The sequence below is a fragment of the Crotalus tigris genome, unplaced genomic scaffold (genome assembly GCF_016545835.1).
Source record: "Crotalus tigris isolate CLP2741 ecotype Arizona unplaced genomic scaffold, ASM1654583v1 scf7180000017573.2180621, whole genome shotgun sequence".
Taxonomy (NCBI): domain Eukaryota; kingdom Metazoa; phylum Chordata; class Lepidosauria; order Squamata; family Viperidae; genus Crotalus; species Crotalus tigris.
Genome location: NW_024096483.1, coordinates 2,052,743 through 2,067,948, shown reverse-complemented (window position 1 = coordinate 2,067,948; position 15,206 = coordinate 2,052,743). Strand labels below are relative to the sequence as shown.

At 37.6% G+C, this 15,206-nt stretch overlaps 1 protein-coding gene across 1 annotated transcript; it reads right to left on the bottom strand.

Moving 5' to 3' along the window:
• Positions 1-2,529: 2,529 nt before the first annotated feature.
• LOC120314146 (proteasome maturation protein) lies at positions 2,530-14,627 on the bottom strand. The gene is made up of 6 exons (XM_039356936.1): positions 14,498-14,627; positions 11,512-11,609; positions 7,778-7,838; positions 6,026-6,127; positions 3,946-4,039; positions 2,530-3,004 (listed from the first exon to the last, which is right to left on the bottom strand). Exons 1-6 carry the CDS (start codon positions 14,498-14,500, stop codon positions 2,937-2,939), a joined length of 426 nt encoding a protein of 141 aa, XP_039212870.1. The 5' UTR covers positions 14,501-14,627; the 3' UTR covers positions 2,530-2,936.
• Between the last annotated feature and the right edge of the window lie 579 nt (positions 14,628-15,206).

The following is a 15,206-nucleotide window of genomic DNA, read 5'->3' as shown; positions in this document are numbered from 1 at the left end:
AAATACACATCATTTTACTGTTGCTAATAAAGACTAAAAACTATGATTGGAGAAGCAGTCTTGTGTTCTACTGTGTACCATTGCAGTTATGCATATTTTGTAATCTTTCACATGTTTGAATATAATTCTTATATACATTTCCATCTGGTTCAGAAACCTTTTGCATTTTTATGCTTCTGTAATTGAACCAAAGATGTGTATCTAATTTGGTTTACAGATACTGTTTTAAATTGCCATATAACTATAAAATTATGCTTCTCTTCCAAGATGTTGCAAGCGCAAAAGTCGTACTTGCTCGGTGCTGTGAGACATGATCCTATTTCTATACTTATGCGTGAGTAATCTAATCTAAAAGGGGCTAACTCATCCAGATGCCATAGAGCATTCAAAGCAATGAGATAAAAGAAATTTCTAGCGCTTTGGTCTGCATTTCAAGGAATCCCATTCAGTGCCTATATGAAAAATATTGCTGATGGCTTAGTGAATTTCTTGTAACTTCTTGTGTATTATTTTGTTGTCTCACATTATTTTGCAGTGTTCTGCTGCCGCATCTTGGAATAGTTTGTCACATGATTAGCACGAAGATTTAAACTGCAGATGCCAGATACATGATCCATCTACAGATGGATTTTATGCATGGAACCCAAAGTGAGGACAACCTTTTCGCTTCCTGCCATTTGCTCAGAATGTGGAGGCTCTCTTATTCCAAACATAGAACTAGATGCTGGGGGAGCAATCCAGCCTGGCAAATTGAATTCAGCTTTTTGGTTTCCAGTAGATTCCTGAAGCTACCACTGAATTTCCAATGTGTTCCTGCTTGTAATTGACTGTACTTCATGTAACTGTTGGTGGCTTTAGGAAATGGGAAGCAAGTTCTGCACATCTCCCCATCATTTAAAATGATCTCACTATCCTTCCTTCCTAAGTAGCCCCAAAATGCTTGTTAACCTGTTTGTTGAGAATCAGTGTGCTCTATGTCAGGAATGGAGACACTTAAGCTGAAATCCAGCCTTAAGTTATGGCAACTCACTGAATGATTTTAAACCATTCTCTCTCTAACGTGACAACTTAAAAAGTATCCAATACAAGAAAAAACAAAAAAGGATTATAGATTATAAATAGATAGTAGAAAACAAGTTACAGGTAATTATTCAAAGGAGCTAAAACTACACAGGGAGGTAGTTTTGAAATCCTGGCTTACTAACTAGTTCTTAACCTACTCCATTATCAGGTCATGTATGTATGCATATATGTAGAATTGGAATATATGCAGGAATAAGTGGGGGAAGTGGCAGTCTTGCATTGAACTTGGGAAAAGCTGTTGCTCCAAAATCTTGAATGGGACTAAGGCAGGGTTGATAAGTGGCGTGTTCCACTCACATTCTTACAATCTCAGAGCTCTCCAAGATTATGCCAGTAAACTTTAGTGATACTGTGGTAATTTTTAATATGCAGTTATCCCTATTGAAGCTAAAAGTTTAAATCAACATGAAGGTAAATGAAATGCTAATTTGTGAACAACAGGAAAAAAAATGCCAACAGATATCCCTGGTGTCATAACTATGAATTTAAACAAGGAGAAAGATGTAGTTGTTGAAAATCGTGATGCTGAACAGGCCATGAAGACTTAAAAATCGTATTTAGCTTTATCTACCCTGCCCCCCTCCCCCCCAATATAGCAACTGCTGAGAATTCTTGTCAGTAGCTCATTTTACTGCCTAGCTCTGAGGTGGAGAACCTATGACACAGGTGGCACCCAGAGCCCTCTCTGTGGGCACGCACGCCCCACCCCAGTCCTAGGCCTTCAGCTGGGTTTTATAAACTTTTTGCTTTAGGTGTCTGCCACCGTGCTCAAAAAAAAAGATCAATCAATTTCAACTTCTCGTGGGGGAAAAAAAAGATCTCGCAAAGTTGGAATTGATTGACTGAACTTTTTGGTCCCACCCAGTCTGTTGTTACCACCGTAGCCACGCCCACCCAATAGGCCACACCCACCCGGCACCCGATGATACATAAGTGGGTTTTGGGTTGCAATTTGGGCACTCGGTCTCTAAAAGGTTCGCCATCACTGGCTTAGCTAATTCAGTTATCAGATGGGAACCTGTATTCCCATACCAAGGTGGGGAAGGAGGGACATATGCCCCGAGTCTTTGAAGTGGGTGAAGGCTGCCAAATAATTGAAGATTAATAACTGGATAACAGCCATTATTGCTACCAAATATCACAAGTGTCCTGACAACGAACCAACCTTAACTCCAACTTATCAAAGAGATTATTCTGAAAGCAAGAGTGCCTGCCAAGAGAATGAGGGTCAATGGAGAGGTATTATTTCAGGCAGACAAAAGAATGTATTAGAGGCTAGAATCTGCTCTTATGATTGCTATTACCAGACTCAGCTTCTGTCTTAAAACAGCATTAGTGACAAACAGGCTACCATTACATGTAACTCAATTGCCTCCTAACAAAAACAAGTCCTGTTCGGGGTGGACAGTTTTGAAGATGCTATTAAACACTCAGAAAAAGTCCCAATGCTTATTGAAAATGTTATTTATTGTTTAAAAGACATCAACCATCAGGAGCAAAAAAAAATTAACTGCAAATTTCTTGCTTTAAAATTGCAAAAAGTTCTTCTTCTTTTCCAATCCTAACAATTTCATAATTTCCTATATCTGAATATATTTTGATGTATGGCCTTTTCTAACTATAAATATGAGCTGCTATAATGTTGGAGATAGTCATATATCCTTTTCTTAAACCAACTCATAAGACATTTGGCAGAACAAGATGATTATAACATTGTGCTTTTTTCACTGAGTTGGTGAGAAACTGGGTATCAAAACAAGCGTTGTTTCATTTTCATTTAATATAGTTTATTTCATCCCTCATGGACACAAGTAAGAATCTTATAATGAACAAAAAAAAGCTATGTGTAAGTATTATAATAAACCAAGTTTATGTTCAACCATCAAATGAGGCTCTGCCATTAGTTCATTTTGTGCAGGATCTGGAAAAGAGATTTAGTAAAATGTTAATTTAAGACAATTGAAGGCAAGTTTGGCAGAAAACATGTCATTTATGCAATACACTTTGTGTCTTAATCTATATTGAGCAAATTTAATTTATTCAGGTTAAGAGTAGCCTGAACAAACTCTAGTATTTGTTTCTTATATAAGAGGTAATTTCTTACAATGTTTACTCAGTTCTGGACATCCCACACATAAATATGTCCTCTCTTCCCTGCTGTCTCTACAAAATGTCTAAATGGACTGTTTCATATATGAAAAGTAATTCCACTGGATTGGACTGAAGACCTATTCTAATCCAGCATTTCCTCATAGTAAACAACTATAGGCAGTTCTCAACTTACAACAATTCATTTAGTGACCATTCAAAGTTACAACAGCACTGAAAAAAGTGACTTATGATTGTTCTTCAGAGTTACAACCATTGCAGCATCCCCATAATCATGTGATCAAAATTCAGATGGTTGGCAATTGGTTCATATTTACGACGGTTCATATAAATATGGTTCATGTTTATGTGAGCCAGGGTCATGTGATCACCTTTTGCAACTTTCTGATAAGTAAAATCAATGGGGAAGCCAGATTTACTTAACAACCAGGTTACTAACTTATCAACTGCAGTGATTCACTTAACAACTGTGGCAAGAAAGGTCATAAAATGTAACAAAACTGATATAACAAATGTCTCACTTAACAGAAAATTTGGGGTCAATTGTGGTTGTAAGTCAAGGACTATCTGTAGATACTTATTAAAATTTTTAAGAAACACAAGGGCAGGGGATAATAAATATGTCCATAGGTTGCTTCTATTACTAGCCCTCAGCAATGTATGGGCCATGCATATAACTGTGCCAACATGGGAATATGACCAAGTTCAGTCTTCTCTCCCTGTAACTTGTTCAAACTTCAGAAAGATCCTTACCGCCAAGAATATCTTCAAATCCAATGCAGTCGTCATTGCCTTTCAAGATATCCAGTGCCAGATTAGAGCTGTGAAGGAAAGGCAGGCTCTGGATCTACAAAAGATTTTACAAGTTAGCCATCCATATTTATTAATAATGATATATATTAAAGGAACAAGCAAAACAATATCAAGTTGCTCCCTTAGGCTGCACTTTTTATATTCCACCCATTTAATGTTTGAAGGATGTAAATGTAGCATGCAATGTATTGAAAATATACATTTTAAAAATATGAACTTTAGCATTACTTTTGCCACCATATAGAAACACTGCAGTTAAACAATATCTCACCTCTTCTTCTGAGATGTCAGCAAGAAGAAATAATTGTTCTTCAAAATAACATTATAGTCTCACAGTTTCATTTTTGTCTACATATTTAATATGACCCTTCCATTTGAAAAATAAGTTACCAGGGGGGGGGGGGAAATGACAACTCTTCAGACAATAGATGTATCAGTGTTAATTACATTATACTTAATAGCATAAAAAATCAAATGGTTCTGTGAAGGGATTGTTCCCCAACACATAATGCCTAGTAAGGCTCCCTAAAGAATTTGAAATAATGGCTTTGCAAAGGTTAAGTGAAGCTCACACAATTCTATGTGTACTTATCGAAAAGTAAGTTTCAATGCAGATAGTGAGATTTATTCCAAATAAATCCAGAGGGCTAATTTATATTCAGTTAATAATTCTGACAAAACACATAAACGGCTACCCCAGTGGTGGCGAACCTATGGCACGCATGCCAGAGGGGGCACTCAGAGCCCTCTCTGTGGGCATGCGTGCCGTTGACCCAGTCCTAGGCCTTCAGCTGGGTTTTATAAAACCTTTTCGCTTTCGGCCTCTGTCGCTGTGTACAAAAAAACCAAAAAGGTTCAATCAATCAGTCAATTTCAACTTCTCACGGGAAAAAAAAAGATCTTGCAAAGTTGGGATTGATTGAACTTTTTAGTCCCACCCAGTCTGCTGTTACCACAGCAGCCACGCCCACCCAATGGGCCATGCCCACCCAATGGGCCACACCCACCCGGCACCCGACAATGCATAAATGGGTTTTGGGTTGCAGTTTGGGCACTTGGTCTCTAAAAGGTTCGCCATCACTGGGCTACCCATTCTCTTTTGGATAAAGCAGTTAGGCAAAACTCAGAGAAGGACTAAGAAATAATAAATTAAAAGAATGTAGGGATGAGAAATGAAGTCCAACTAAATCTAATTTATACTATGGGCACTCAAGTATAGAATCCTACAGTTATAAATCATCACCTTATGCCATGCCAAACTTATAGGTCTTCGATGTACATAATAGAGCCAGAATTTCCATAGTAAATCATGATGGCCATGATGGCACTCAAATTACTGGGCCCAATCTGATTTCTTCTGTAGTGGTCGTTAAGTGAACAAGACAATCGTTAAGCTAATCTATGTATTTCAAAGGGTGTTTTTTGCTAGAAACTGGCCCAAAGGGGCACAAAAATAGAAAAACCACTGTAAATTGCAGTCATGTAACTATGGAACACTGCAATCAGCCACAAAATGAGCTGGTTGCCAAGCACCCTAACTGGGGTCACATGGCTGTGGGGGAGGGTGTGTAGCTACCAGAACTCAGGTCTGTCTGTCATAACTCTGAATTGGTCACTAAGTGAATAATCGTTAAGTTGAGGACCACCTGTACTATGGAAGCTCTAAACTGGTATCCTGAGGTTCCGGATATTGCAAAACAAGCTCAGATAAAATCCTACCAAAATTAACTTTTTTGCCCATGAACATTTTTGAACATGAACATTTTTGCCCATTATCTGGGGAATCCAAGAGTACCAGTTTGCGAGTTATTTTGGTTAAGTATAAGATGCCCTGTTAATTGCTACCTCAGGCATTACTATGTTGGGGTTTTTTTGCTTTATGCCTTTGTCCTACACTTTTAATTTTGTGTCATGCTGTTAACTGTCCAAGATTTTTTAAAACTGCAAATTTTAACTTTTATTTTAGCTCCTTAAAAATAAACTAGAATCTGGAGAAATTTTTTGTTGAAAATAAGCATACCTGTTTCACTGCTTTGAATTCCATTTGCAACTTCAGTGGCGCATGTAGCCCTTGAATATTTCTCAGAGTTGAAAAATTCATTTTATCTTGAGTTAAGGAAAACTACCAAAAGAAATGTTAAGAACATTATTTTACAGTCCAGGCAATCAGATGTGAATTAACTTAGTAAAAACTATGCACACAGAGAATGCTATTATTCATTTTTTTTCTCATTGAACAGGAAAAAATCTCCTGTCCAGAATAAGAATGCTCAAACATTCCTTTCCATTAACATAGAGCTTTGCTATTTTACACCATCTGAATTCATGTGACCCCATGTAATGAACAGATGAATGATCCAAGCTTCTCAGACTTAAATGTAAAAATTTTCTTGAAGGTCATACCCCAAAGGGTAAATTAGAAATCCAATAAATGTTTCTAAAAGTATAATTTAATACATAATTTTTTGCTAATGTTAGCTTTCCTTAAAAGTATTGAATGTTTTAAGCTACTATATCAAGATACATATAGAGTTATGTGCACTATGAGATTAAAAAAATCATCTTAAAATTATATTAAAACCTACATTTTTCTAGGTTTAGTTTCTATACATAATTAACCTAAGTTTAAATTAGAGCAAACATTATATTAAATTACATATTAAATGCCAGCTTGCATATTAGCTATGCTGCTCTTCTCCATTTCTATCTTCCAATTCTCGAATAGTAGCTGTAGTATTGCTGATTAACAATTACTCTATCTAGAGTTTTCACCTACATGCATGTACAAATGAAAAAGGATTTTGGTTTTCATCTAATGCCTGCAGCCTCTCCCCTAGTGAGATTATATGCACAAAAATGAAAACATTTGGAAATGCCTACAAAAGAGGAATGGTGAAGATGACCGTTGTCAGAAATGGCAAAATTGACTTACTTGATCAGTGAAAAGATAACAAGTACATTTACTAGTGAAGGAAACTCTTTGTGACTATTTGCTGAAAATGGAAAAAAATGAACTGGATTTGATGATTAGAGAGGGTAAAATATCAGAAGAAAGTAATCATGATATACCTTTAAAGAGGGAGAAAATACGATAAATTTGTAACTGCTGCAAAGAAGATTAAAAGCAGCACCTTTATTTTTCTTTTTGTTTCTTTATTTACTGACTGCTTTTCTTTATTCTTTACTCTTATTTAAATTTGTATCATTTTTTACTATCAGACAGAATTTTTAAATAAGAAATAATTAAAAAAAACTTTAGTCTCCCAATATAACTGAATTAATTTTCTTTTAGGGAATTGAAAATTCTAGTAGTAAACCAGTCCAAGCAATGAGCCATACGAAACCAAGCTCTTCATATTTTCCTCTATCCTACTTTATTTTCTTCTTTCCTCAATCAATCATGGATCTCACTGGGCAAATATTTGCTCTTCTTCATTCAATTTCTCTTCAAAATCCATCAACATAACCACTTCTGTGTCTTCCACGTATTATCTCTTTAGTCTTCTCCAACGAGATATGATTGACAATAGAAATTCTACGTTCCAATGGAATTTTCAACATTCCTCTTCCCTCATAATCCCACCAGGATGTTCTGCACTGTGCTATGATTTTTGCAGCTTGTACTAATTATTCAAAAGTGTCTATTCTGTAATTTATTGCTTGTTTAGAATCTCTCAATTAATTCTGATTTTAGTTCAGGCATCTGAAAATATAAATTTTACTATGAACATTTTTTAAAATATCTATATCTATAATATTCCTTTCTACTTACATTCTTCTCTGAAAGTTCCAAAGGATGAACAGGAAAAAGTTCACTCTTCACATGTGGAAAACTACAAACACAAGTAAACAAAGATACCACATAAAACCTTACATTAAAATCTTGTTAATGAAGGCAAATATATGTGTCAATGTCTAGTTCCAAATACAGACTTCGAATTCTAAAACCCTGAAAATTTGACAGAAAGCACTTATTTGTTCTTCATTTTTATCACTGTCATGTTCACTATATTACAGCCCTTAGCACGGGGCTTTTCAACTGGTGGTACGCGTACCACCTATGATACATTAACGAGTGGTAGGTGGTACGCAGCCCTGCCTAGCCAAGTGTAGTGGGGGAGGGAAAGAGCCAACGCAGGCAAGGACTTACTGTGAGAGAGTCCTCTGGAGCTGCAGAGTGGCTGAGAAAGGAGGAGGAGGGGGCCGGAGACAGGAGAGGCTATAAAAGGAGGCAGTTTGGGTGGGAGAGGGAGAGAGAGAAAAAGCAGCAGCCTTGGGAGGAGGCGAAGTCAAATCTAGCTGCACCAAAGGGAAAGAAGTAGGAGGAGGAGGAGGGTGGGGGGAGGAGAGAAGATCAAGATGGCCGGCCATGAGCCGATCTACAACTGCTGTGGCAGCCACCTATGCTGGCAGCAGCAAACTGGCAAGAAATGCAGTGGGGGAGGGGTCGCCCTCCACGGGGAATGAAAAAAGGCAGCAATGGCTAGAGGTGAGGCACGGGGGGGGGAGGGAGGGAGATGGAGAGTGGAAAGATTCTTATGTGCTTTTGTGACTTTGAAGTTCTAGGATTTGTGCAATGTGGGCTTTGTGTTCTTAAAGGAGTGTTTGGCAATTTCTATTTGGCTGATGTCTCATGTTAGCTTCTATTGCTCTGCTATTGTTAGCTGTAAATTTTGCTGCAACAGATTTTGAAATATTTTTCTCCTGAAAGGATTTTGCCTGTAGCATTCCTTTACTTATGAATGGAGCCATTTGGGGAGGCTGCCTTAACCGGCAGCCAATACCTACTACATTTTTTTTTCTTAAATGCCGGCTGCACTCCTTAACTTTGCTTTCTAGCCAGTAGCTAATTCTTAAAGGGGAATGTGCCTTTTTAAGCTAGTTCACTCAGCAGTTTGTCTTTTCTGTCTCTGGAAGCTTTTCCTTGTTTGATGAATATATGAAAGAGAGAAAATGGGGGGGGGGATTTCAAATTCTTCCTTCAGAAGGAAGTGGGCATGAGAAAGGAGGAGGCAGAGAGGGAGGGAAGTAAGTCCCACCTTAGTACTTGGCCACCAGCAGCCCTGCCATTGACTTTGCTTGTCAAAAGGTTTCAAAAGGGAATCACATGAACCTGGGAAACTGTGACCATCATAAATATTAATCAGTTGCCAAGCATCCAAATATAAATCACATGACCCTGGGCATGCTGCAATGGTCATAAGTGTGAAAAATGGTCATAAGTCATTTCAGTGCAATTGCAACTTTGAACAGGTTGGTGATTTGGGGGGGGGGGTCATCAAGTTTTTGACACCTTGGTGGTTCTCGAATATTGCCATATCCTAAAAGTGGTACAATCAGGGAAAAGGTTGAAAAGCCCTGCCTTAGCACACTAATATACTACTGAAAATGTTTTTTTAAATTGTGTTTAATTGTATTCCAGAATTTACCAGTGCCCTTGACATGTATGAAGTGTGAGGTAAATAGTTGTATACAGATAATCCTTGACTTAAAACCATTTGTTTAGCGACTGTTCACAAGTTACAACAGCACTGAAAAAAGTGACTTATGAACAGTTCTCACACTTACAACCATTGCAGCATCCCAATGGTCACATGAGCAAAATACGGGTGCTTGGCAACTGGCATGTATTTATGATGGTTGCAGAGTGCCAGGGTCATGTGATGGCCATTTACAATCTTCTTAGCCCGATTCAGACAAAGTCAATGAAGGAGACTGGATTTGCTTAACAACCATATGATTCAATAACTTCAATGATTTATTTATGAGACTCATATACCGCTTTAAGTGCAAGCACTCTCTAAGCGGTGTACACCAGTAAGCAATGTATGTATATATATATATATATATATATATATATATATATATATATATATATATATATATATATTTACATTGCCCCCAACAATCTGGGTCCTCATTTTACCTACCTCGGAAGGATGGAAGGCTGACTCAACCTTGAGCCGGTGAGATTTGAACCGCTGACCTGCTGAACACAGTCAGCTAAAGTGGCCTGCAGTACTGCACTCTAACTGCTGCGCCACCTCGGCTCATTTGCTTAACAATCGTGGCAAAAAAAGGATGTAAAATCAGGCACAAGTCGCTTAACAACCATTTTACAACAATGCATAGCAACAGAAATTCTGGCCCCAATTGTAGTCATAAGTCAAGCACTACTTGACTTATTTTTCCCTTAACTAGCTAGTTTGGTCTTAAGGCATTAGGCTAGAAACCAGGAGACTATAGGTTCTTGTCCTGTCTTAGGCAGAGACACATCTGGGTGATTTTGGGCTGCTCACTTTGTCTCAGTCCTAGGAAGCCAGTTTCTGAAAACCTTGCCAAAAAATTGCAGGGAGATGACTAATGGGAAGGAAAAAAAAATCCCCCATGATTGATACCATTTAATATTCCACTCTTGATTTGCTTACTCTCAAGTGGCCCTATCTATCAGTTACCAGGCTATTCTCAGTTAGCACTATACCTATCATGAGAGAAGAATGAGGCACGAGTATTTCCACACTAGACAGTTTGCCTGAAAACTAGGCTGATCACTCCAGAGTTCTCTGCAACATGCAGTTGCAATACTATAGGAATGCAGCCAATGTTATTTTATAACAAAATATATCTTAGCATGCTGTGTGACTCCAAATATTCAGTAGCCTACTCATTCACATATTTTACCACTAAGTTGCTGTCAACCCTTTGCAACCACATATTTTCCAGTGATTTGTTTACTCATAGGTAAAAGAATTTCAAAGAGACAGTGCTACAGAACTAGTTAGACAAAATGAGCTCTATGTTTGTAGAGTCATACAAATGGTTTTTTTTACCAGTCTGGTAACAAAAGGAGTCAGCTTCAAAATCTTTTTTTCACAGGAGAAGTCTCACAAATTTCCAGCATATATAACTATACACACTTGCACAGACCCTTTATTCCAGATGTCAAGCTGATGGGAAATGGTAGCTATATGCTACTAATAGAAGGAAATTTTCACCTAATTCAAGAGATGAATTGGTTCCTTTACCTAAACAAGTCAGAAGCATTCTGGAGAATATTTTAGGGCAATAATTCTGTAGAAATAATCTATATATTAAGTATTTATTATGGATGTAAGTTCTAAAAGTTATTAAATATTTTTATTATAAGAATAAGGTAAAGTGATATTTGGAAAAAGGAAGTGACAAATGGACTCCATTCCTTTGAAACTTAGAAGGTTTGCTATCCTGATCTTGAACACTTCTGTTAAGGAGCTGAAGTTATAATTATACTGAATGACTGAAGATCCGACACATTAAAATAGATTTAAGTGTCAATTTATTACAAAGATCACCCTCCAAATAGATGCTACTCTAGAAATTGACTGGAACTTGGAAATAAACTATTTCCACACTATTTTTCACAAAAGTACACACAGATCAGGCAGAAGCGCTTTTGATTATCATGACTTGATCTTTCAATTACACAGGAAATTCACCTTGTTATTTCTATAAACCCATGGTACTTACCCGCTGTGTATCACATCATGACTTTCAAATGTTCCACTAGCTGAAAAATCAGGAATTGAAATGCAGTCCTTCATCTGAGATCCAAGCCCTCTGGTATTCTGAAACAGAAGAAACATAATACTCCTTACAACAATACAATTTAAACCTTTGTTCCTATAAGTTGAGTAAACATACTTCTATCAAACTTTAAAAAACAAAGAGGGTTCACCAAAGGACTTGACACTAACAAATGAAGATAAAATGGCAACAATTCTTTCTAGGTTTAAAATTCTCTAAAAATTCTCACTTCCAGGAATGTAAAAGGAGCATAGGAACCGTAAATTTGGATTAGTTACTAAAAAGTTTGAGAACTTGCCTCTGGTAGCCAAGTACTTTATCTACCTGAAAAACACACACACACACACACACACATTTGAAAACTAAGGGACATAGAAAATGTTTTACTTAGGACAAAAATCCATTATAAAACAAGCAAAGTATATAAAGAGGAGAAATACCTACTATAAATTGCAGAAATAGGGTCAGCGAGTGAGATGAACAAGATTCCCCAATGCTTTATCTATTTAGTTACAGGATTTTTCCCCCTCTAAAACATATTAAATATTCCCATAATGTTGTACATAATTCTAAGCAGTTGTTCACTGAAAGCAGCAATACAATGAAATAAAATTAAGACTATATCACAAACAGAGCCAGGGAACACAGAACAGATTAATTTATGAGCTGAGACGCAAGGTGATGTAATACTGACTATGAAGCCAAGATTCCCACAAGCATTTGCAACACTTGTTTCCTTTCCCACCATCAGCTTTTCTTGTTTATTTTAACAGCACCTTATTTGCGTCTCTTACAACCAGTCTGCACGGGTTATTGCACCACATAATCCTGACATCTCCAGGCACTTCCTTTTCCCAAACACACACCTCTATTTTACAAATATTTAGAGTGTATAAATTTAAAATGAGCTGACTTATTAAAGCACAAGGCCCGAAACTGGATAGATTAAGTAAATAAGAGGCTGAACTGCAGGAAATCCTTCCAACAATGACACTGAAACTAATGTGCTATTGCTTCCCCAAGGAAATGAAATATTTGCAAAGTAAATCCTGCAAAAATCTTGCCAGCAGACAGCAATCCGGCAAAAATAACCAAGACTGGTCTGGTCCCAAGGCAAAGTGAATGGTTGTCATTGTTCAAAAACTGCATTTCCATGTAATATCTAGAGTGATGCTACTATATTCAAAAAAGTAAAGTGCCTTTTTACACATGACTGTTTGGAAATCAATTCTCAGCAATTTCTAATCAATGCTAGGATTTTTAAAAATCAAATATTCATTTCATTCTTATGTTTACTTGTATCCCAGTGTGATGATTGTACCTCTATTTCAGTGATTCTCAACCTTTCTAATGCCGTGACCCCATAATACAGTTCCCCATGTTGTGGTGACCCCCAAGTGGGTGTGGCCACCAATAAGAGGGAGTAGGACAGCTAGGAAAAAGGGAAAAAATGGCGGACAGCATGGTTTGGTGACCCCCGTGAAATGGTCATTCGACCCCAAATGGGGTTCCGACCCACAGGTTGAGAACCACTGCTCTATTTGTTTTTTTCCATAAATAATGCATGTATTTATGAGCTGGATCTTGTTACTATAGTTTTAATATTTGCAAACAGCACATTAGTGCTATTTCTTAATAATGGTATATTCATTTATTTGCAACTATATGTTTTAGCAAAATTCATGTAAAATTCCAAATATCCACATCAGTTCAATACATCCTGTCTAATTTTAACAATACTATTCATCAATATGTGATTTTGAATTTTCCTTACAAACATTGCAAGTAATGGAACTTGCTTTGTTATATGTTCATCTATCAACAGAAAAAATGTATTTTTCTTCTAGACTGATTCAAATGGATTAACAAAGGCAGAAGAACCGGTATTTGCATACAGATGTTATTTCCTAATTTATATTATATACCCTTTTCTCCAGTACCAAAGGTGGTATATATAACACTCCCTCTTCTAATTTTACCCCATAGCCATAATTCTGTGAGGTAAAGTGGGCTGAAAGACTGGCTGGCCTAAAGTCACCACATGAACTTCCAAAGCAGAGGATCTACTTGAAATTGGATTTTCCCAATCTTAGTTTAATATCTTTAGTGAATTATCAATTTTTCTTCACTGCTGCTTTTTCAAGCCTGTATGCAATCACGCCTGGGCTACAGAATGCATTTGAAACGGAAAGCAACGTTTAGATATAAATCTTGCAATCAAATCTAATTAATATGATGAAGTCCATGTAAACTTTTGTCAAACCTACGTTGGCAAAAAATCAGCCTTCCTTAAGTAGTATAGAAGAAAAGCAAACTGACAACACAGCTTTTTTTTTTAAGTATTCTGCTGCAGCTGCACAAGTATAGCAGCAAATAAGAAAACGAAACTGCCCTTATAAAACCTTTTAAATGTGAAGATGTAGTAATATCTTTGCCTGTATAAACTGCTACAATAAATATCAAATCATGATCCCTTACCCACTGATATCCTGCAGAAATTTGTAACTTCAGCTCCCGTTTTTGCCCAAGAAAACTTTTGTGCTAGTTAAGAAAGAGATGGAGAATTCCAGACTGGAGAAGACTGCACGTAACAATGTAGCCGCCCATCTGGACCTTCGGAACGAAGATATCACCAGGCCTACTTCTGATAACGTAGAACCCCATCGGGGAAGCCAGGGATGGGCCAGCATAGAACATAAGGTACCTCTCCCACCCACACACATACACACACACACAAAAACACACACACTCGCCAAGACCCGGTTCTCTCTGGCCATCGCTCAACAGCCCGAGAGCAAACGCTCCTCGGCTCGACACGACAGTTCTTCCCTACACCTCCCTTTCTCGCGCCTCGTGTTTCCTCCTCCCAACCTTTTGGCCCCCTCACGCGCGTTTTTGCCTCCCTTCAATCCCACAGCGACCCACTTACCATCTTTGCACCGTCACTAGCGGCTACTTCCTTCTGCTGGCTCTAAGTGACGAGAAGCGCAGTGACGTCAAATACACGCGCACTGACATGCACGAAATTCTCGCGCGACGGGAGAGAAAGTAGGGTTGAGAATGAGCTCAGGGCGCGGGAGGGGGCGGGGCTTAGAATGCTCCACTACCCGCCAATAGGAGGCGGGTGCTTGCAGGCGGAAAATTGTTTCCACTGTACTGGCCTGAGTTTATTCTCCCTTTGTTTACGTGGTGGGACTTTAAGCGTTTCAACTTTACAAATTTTTGCAGTTATTATTAGCTGGTTTCTATTTCTGATGCTTCTGCTGGGGTATTTTCTCACAGTTGCTGCTTCTCGCAGGTCAAAATAAAAGTGGGCAGAAAAAAAATAAGATTAAGGAATTGCAATATTTTTTGTTGTTGTTAAAGACATACAAAATATAGGTGACACAAGCACAATCAGTCAAGATTTCTTGAACTCTTCTAAGGCAGGTATTAAGAGCTTGGTTTTATAATACCGGAAATTGGGAGAACTACTGACCATCTATGATTGGTAGCCACCATGTGTTCCATTATTAAAAGTTCTTATTACTGTAAAATGTTTCCTAACCAAAATCATCTTCCTTATACCTTAAATCCATTGTTTCTCAATGTATCTTTTGTAACAACTCTATAACAAACCTGTTTCATGTTCAACATTA

What these genes read in the sequence shown, in the direction of transcription:
- LOC120314146 (XM_039356936.1), bottom strand. An exon ending in TGGAACTTTCAGAGAAGAAT is followed by an intron (nt 6,128 to 7,777) that starts GTAAGTAGAAAG and finishes TTCTTTTGGTAG; the next exon opens with TTTTCCTTAACTCAAGATAA. An exon ending in ATTTGAAGATATTCTTGGCG is followed by an intron (nt 3,005 to 3,945) that starts GTAAGGATCTTT and finishes TCTCTTTTCCAG; the next exon opens with ATCCTGCACAAAATGAACTA.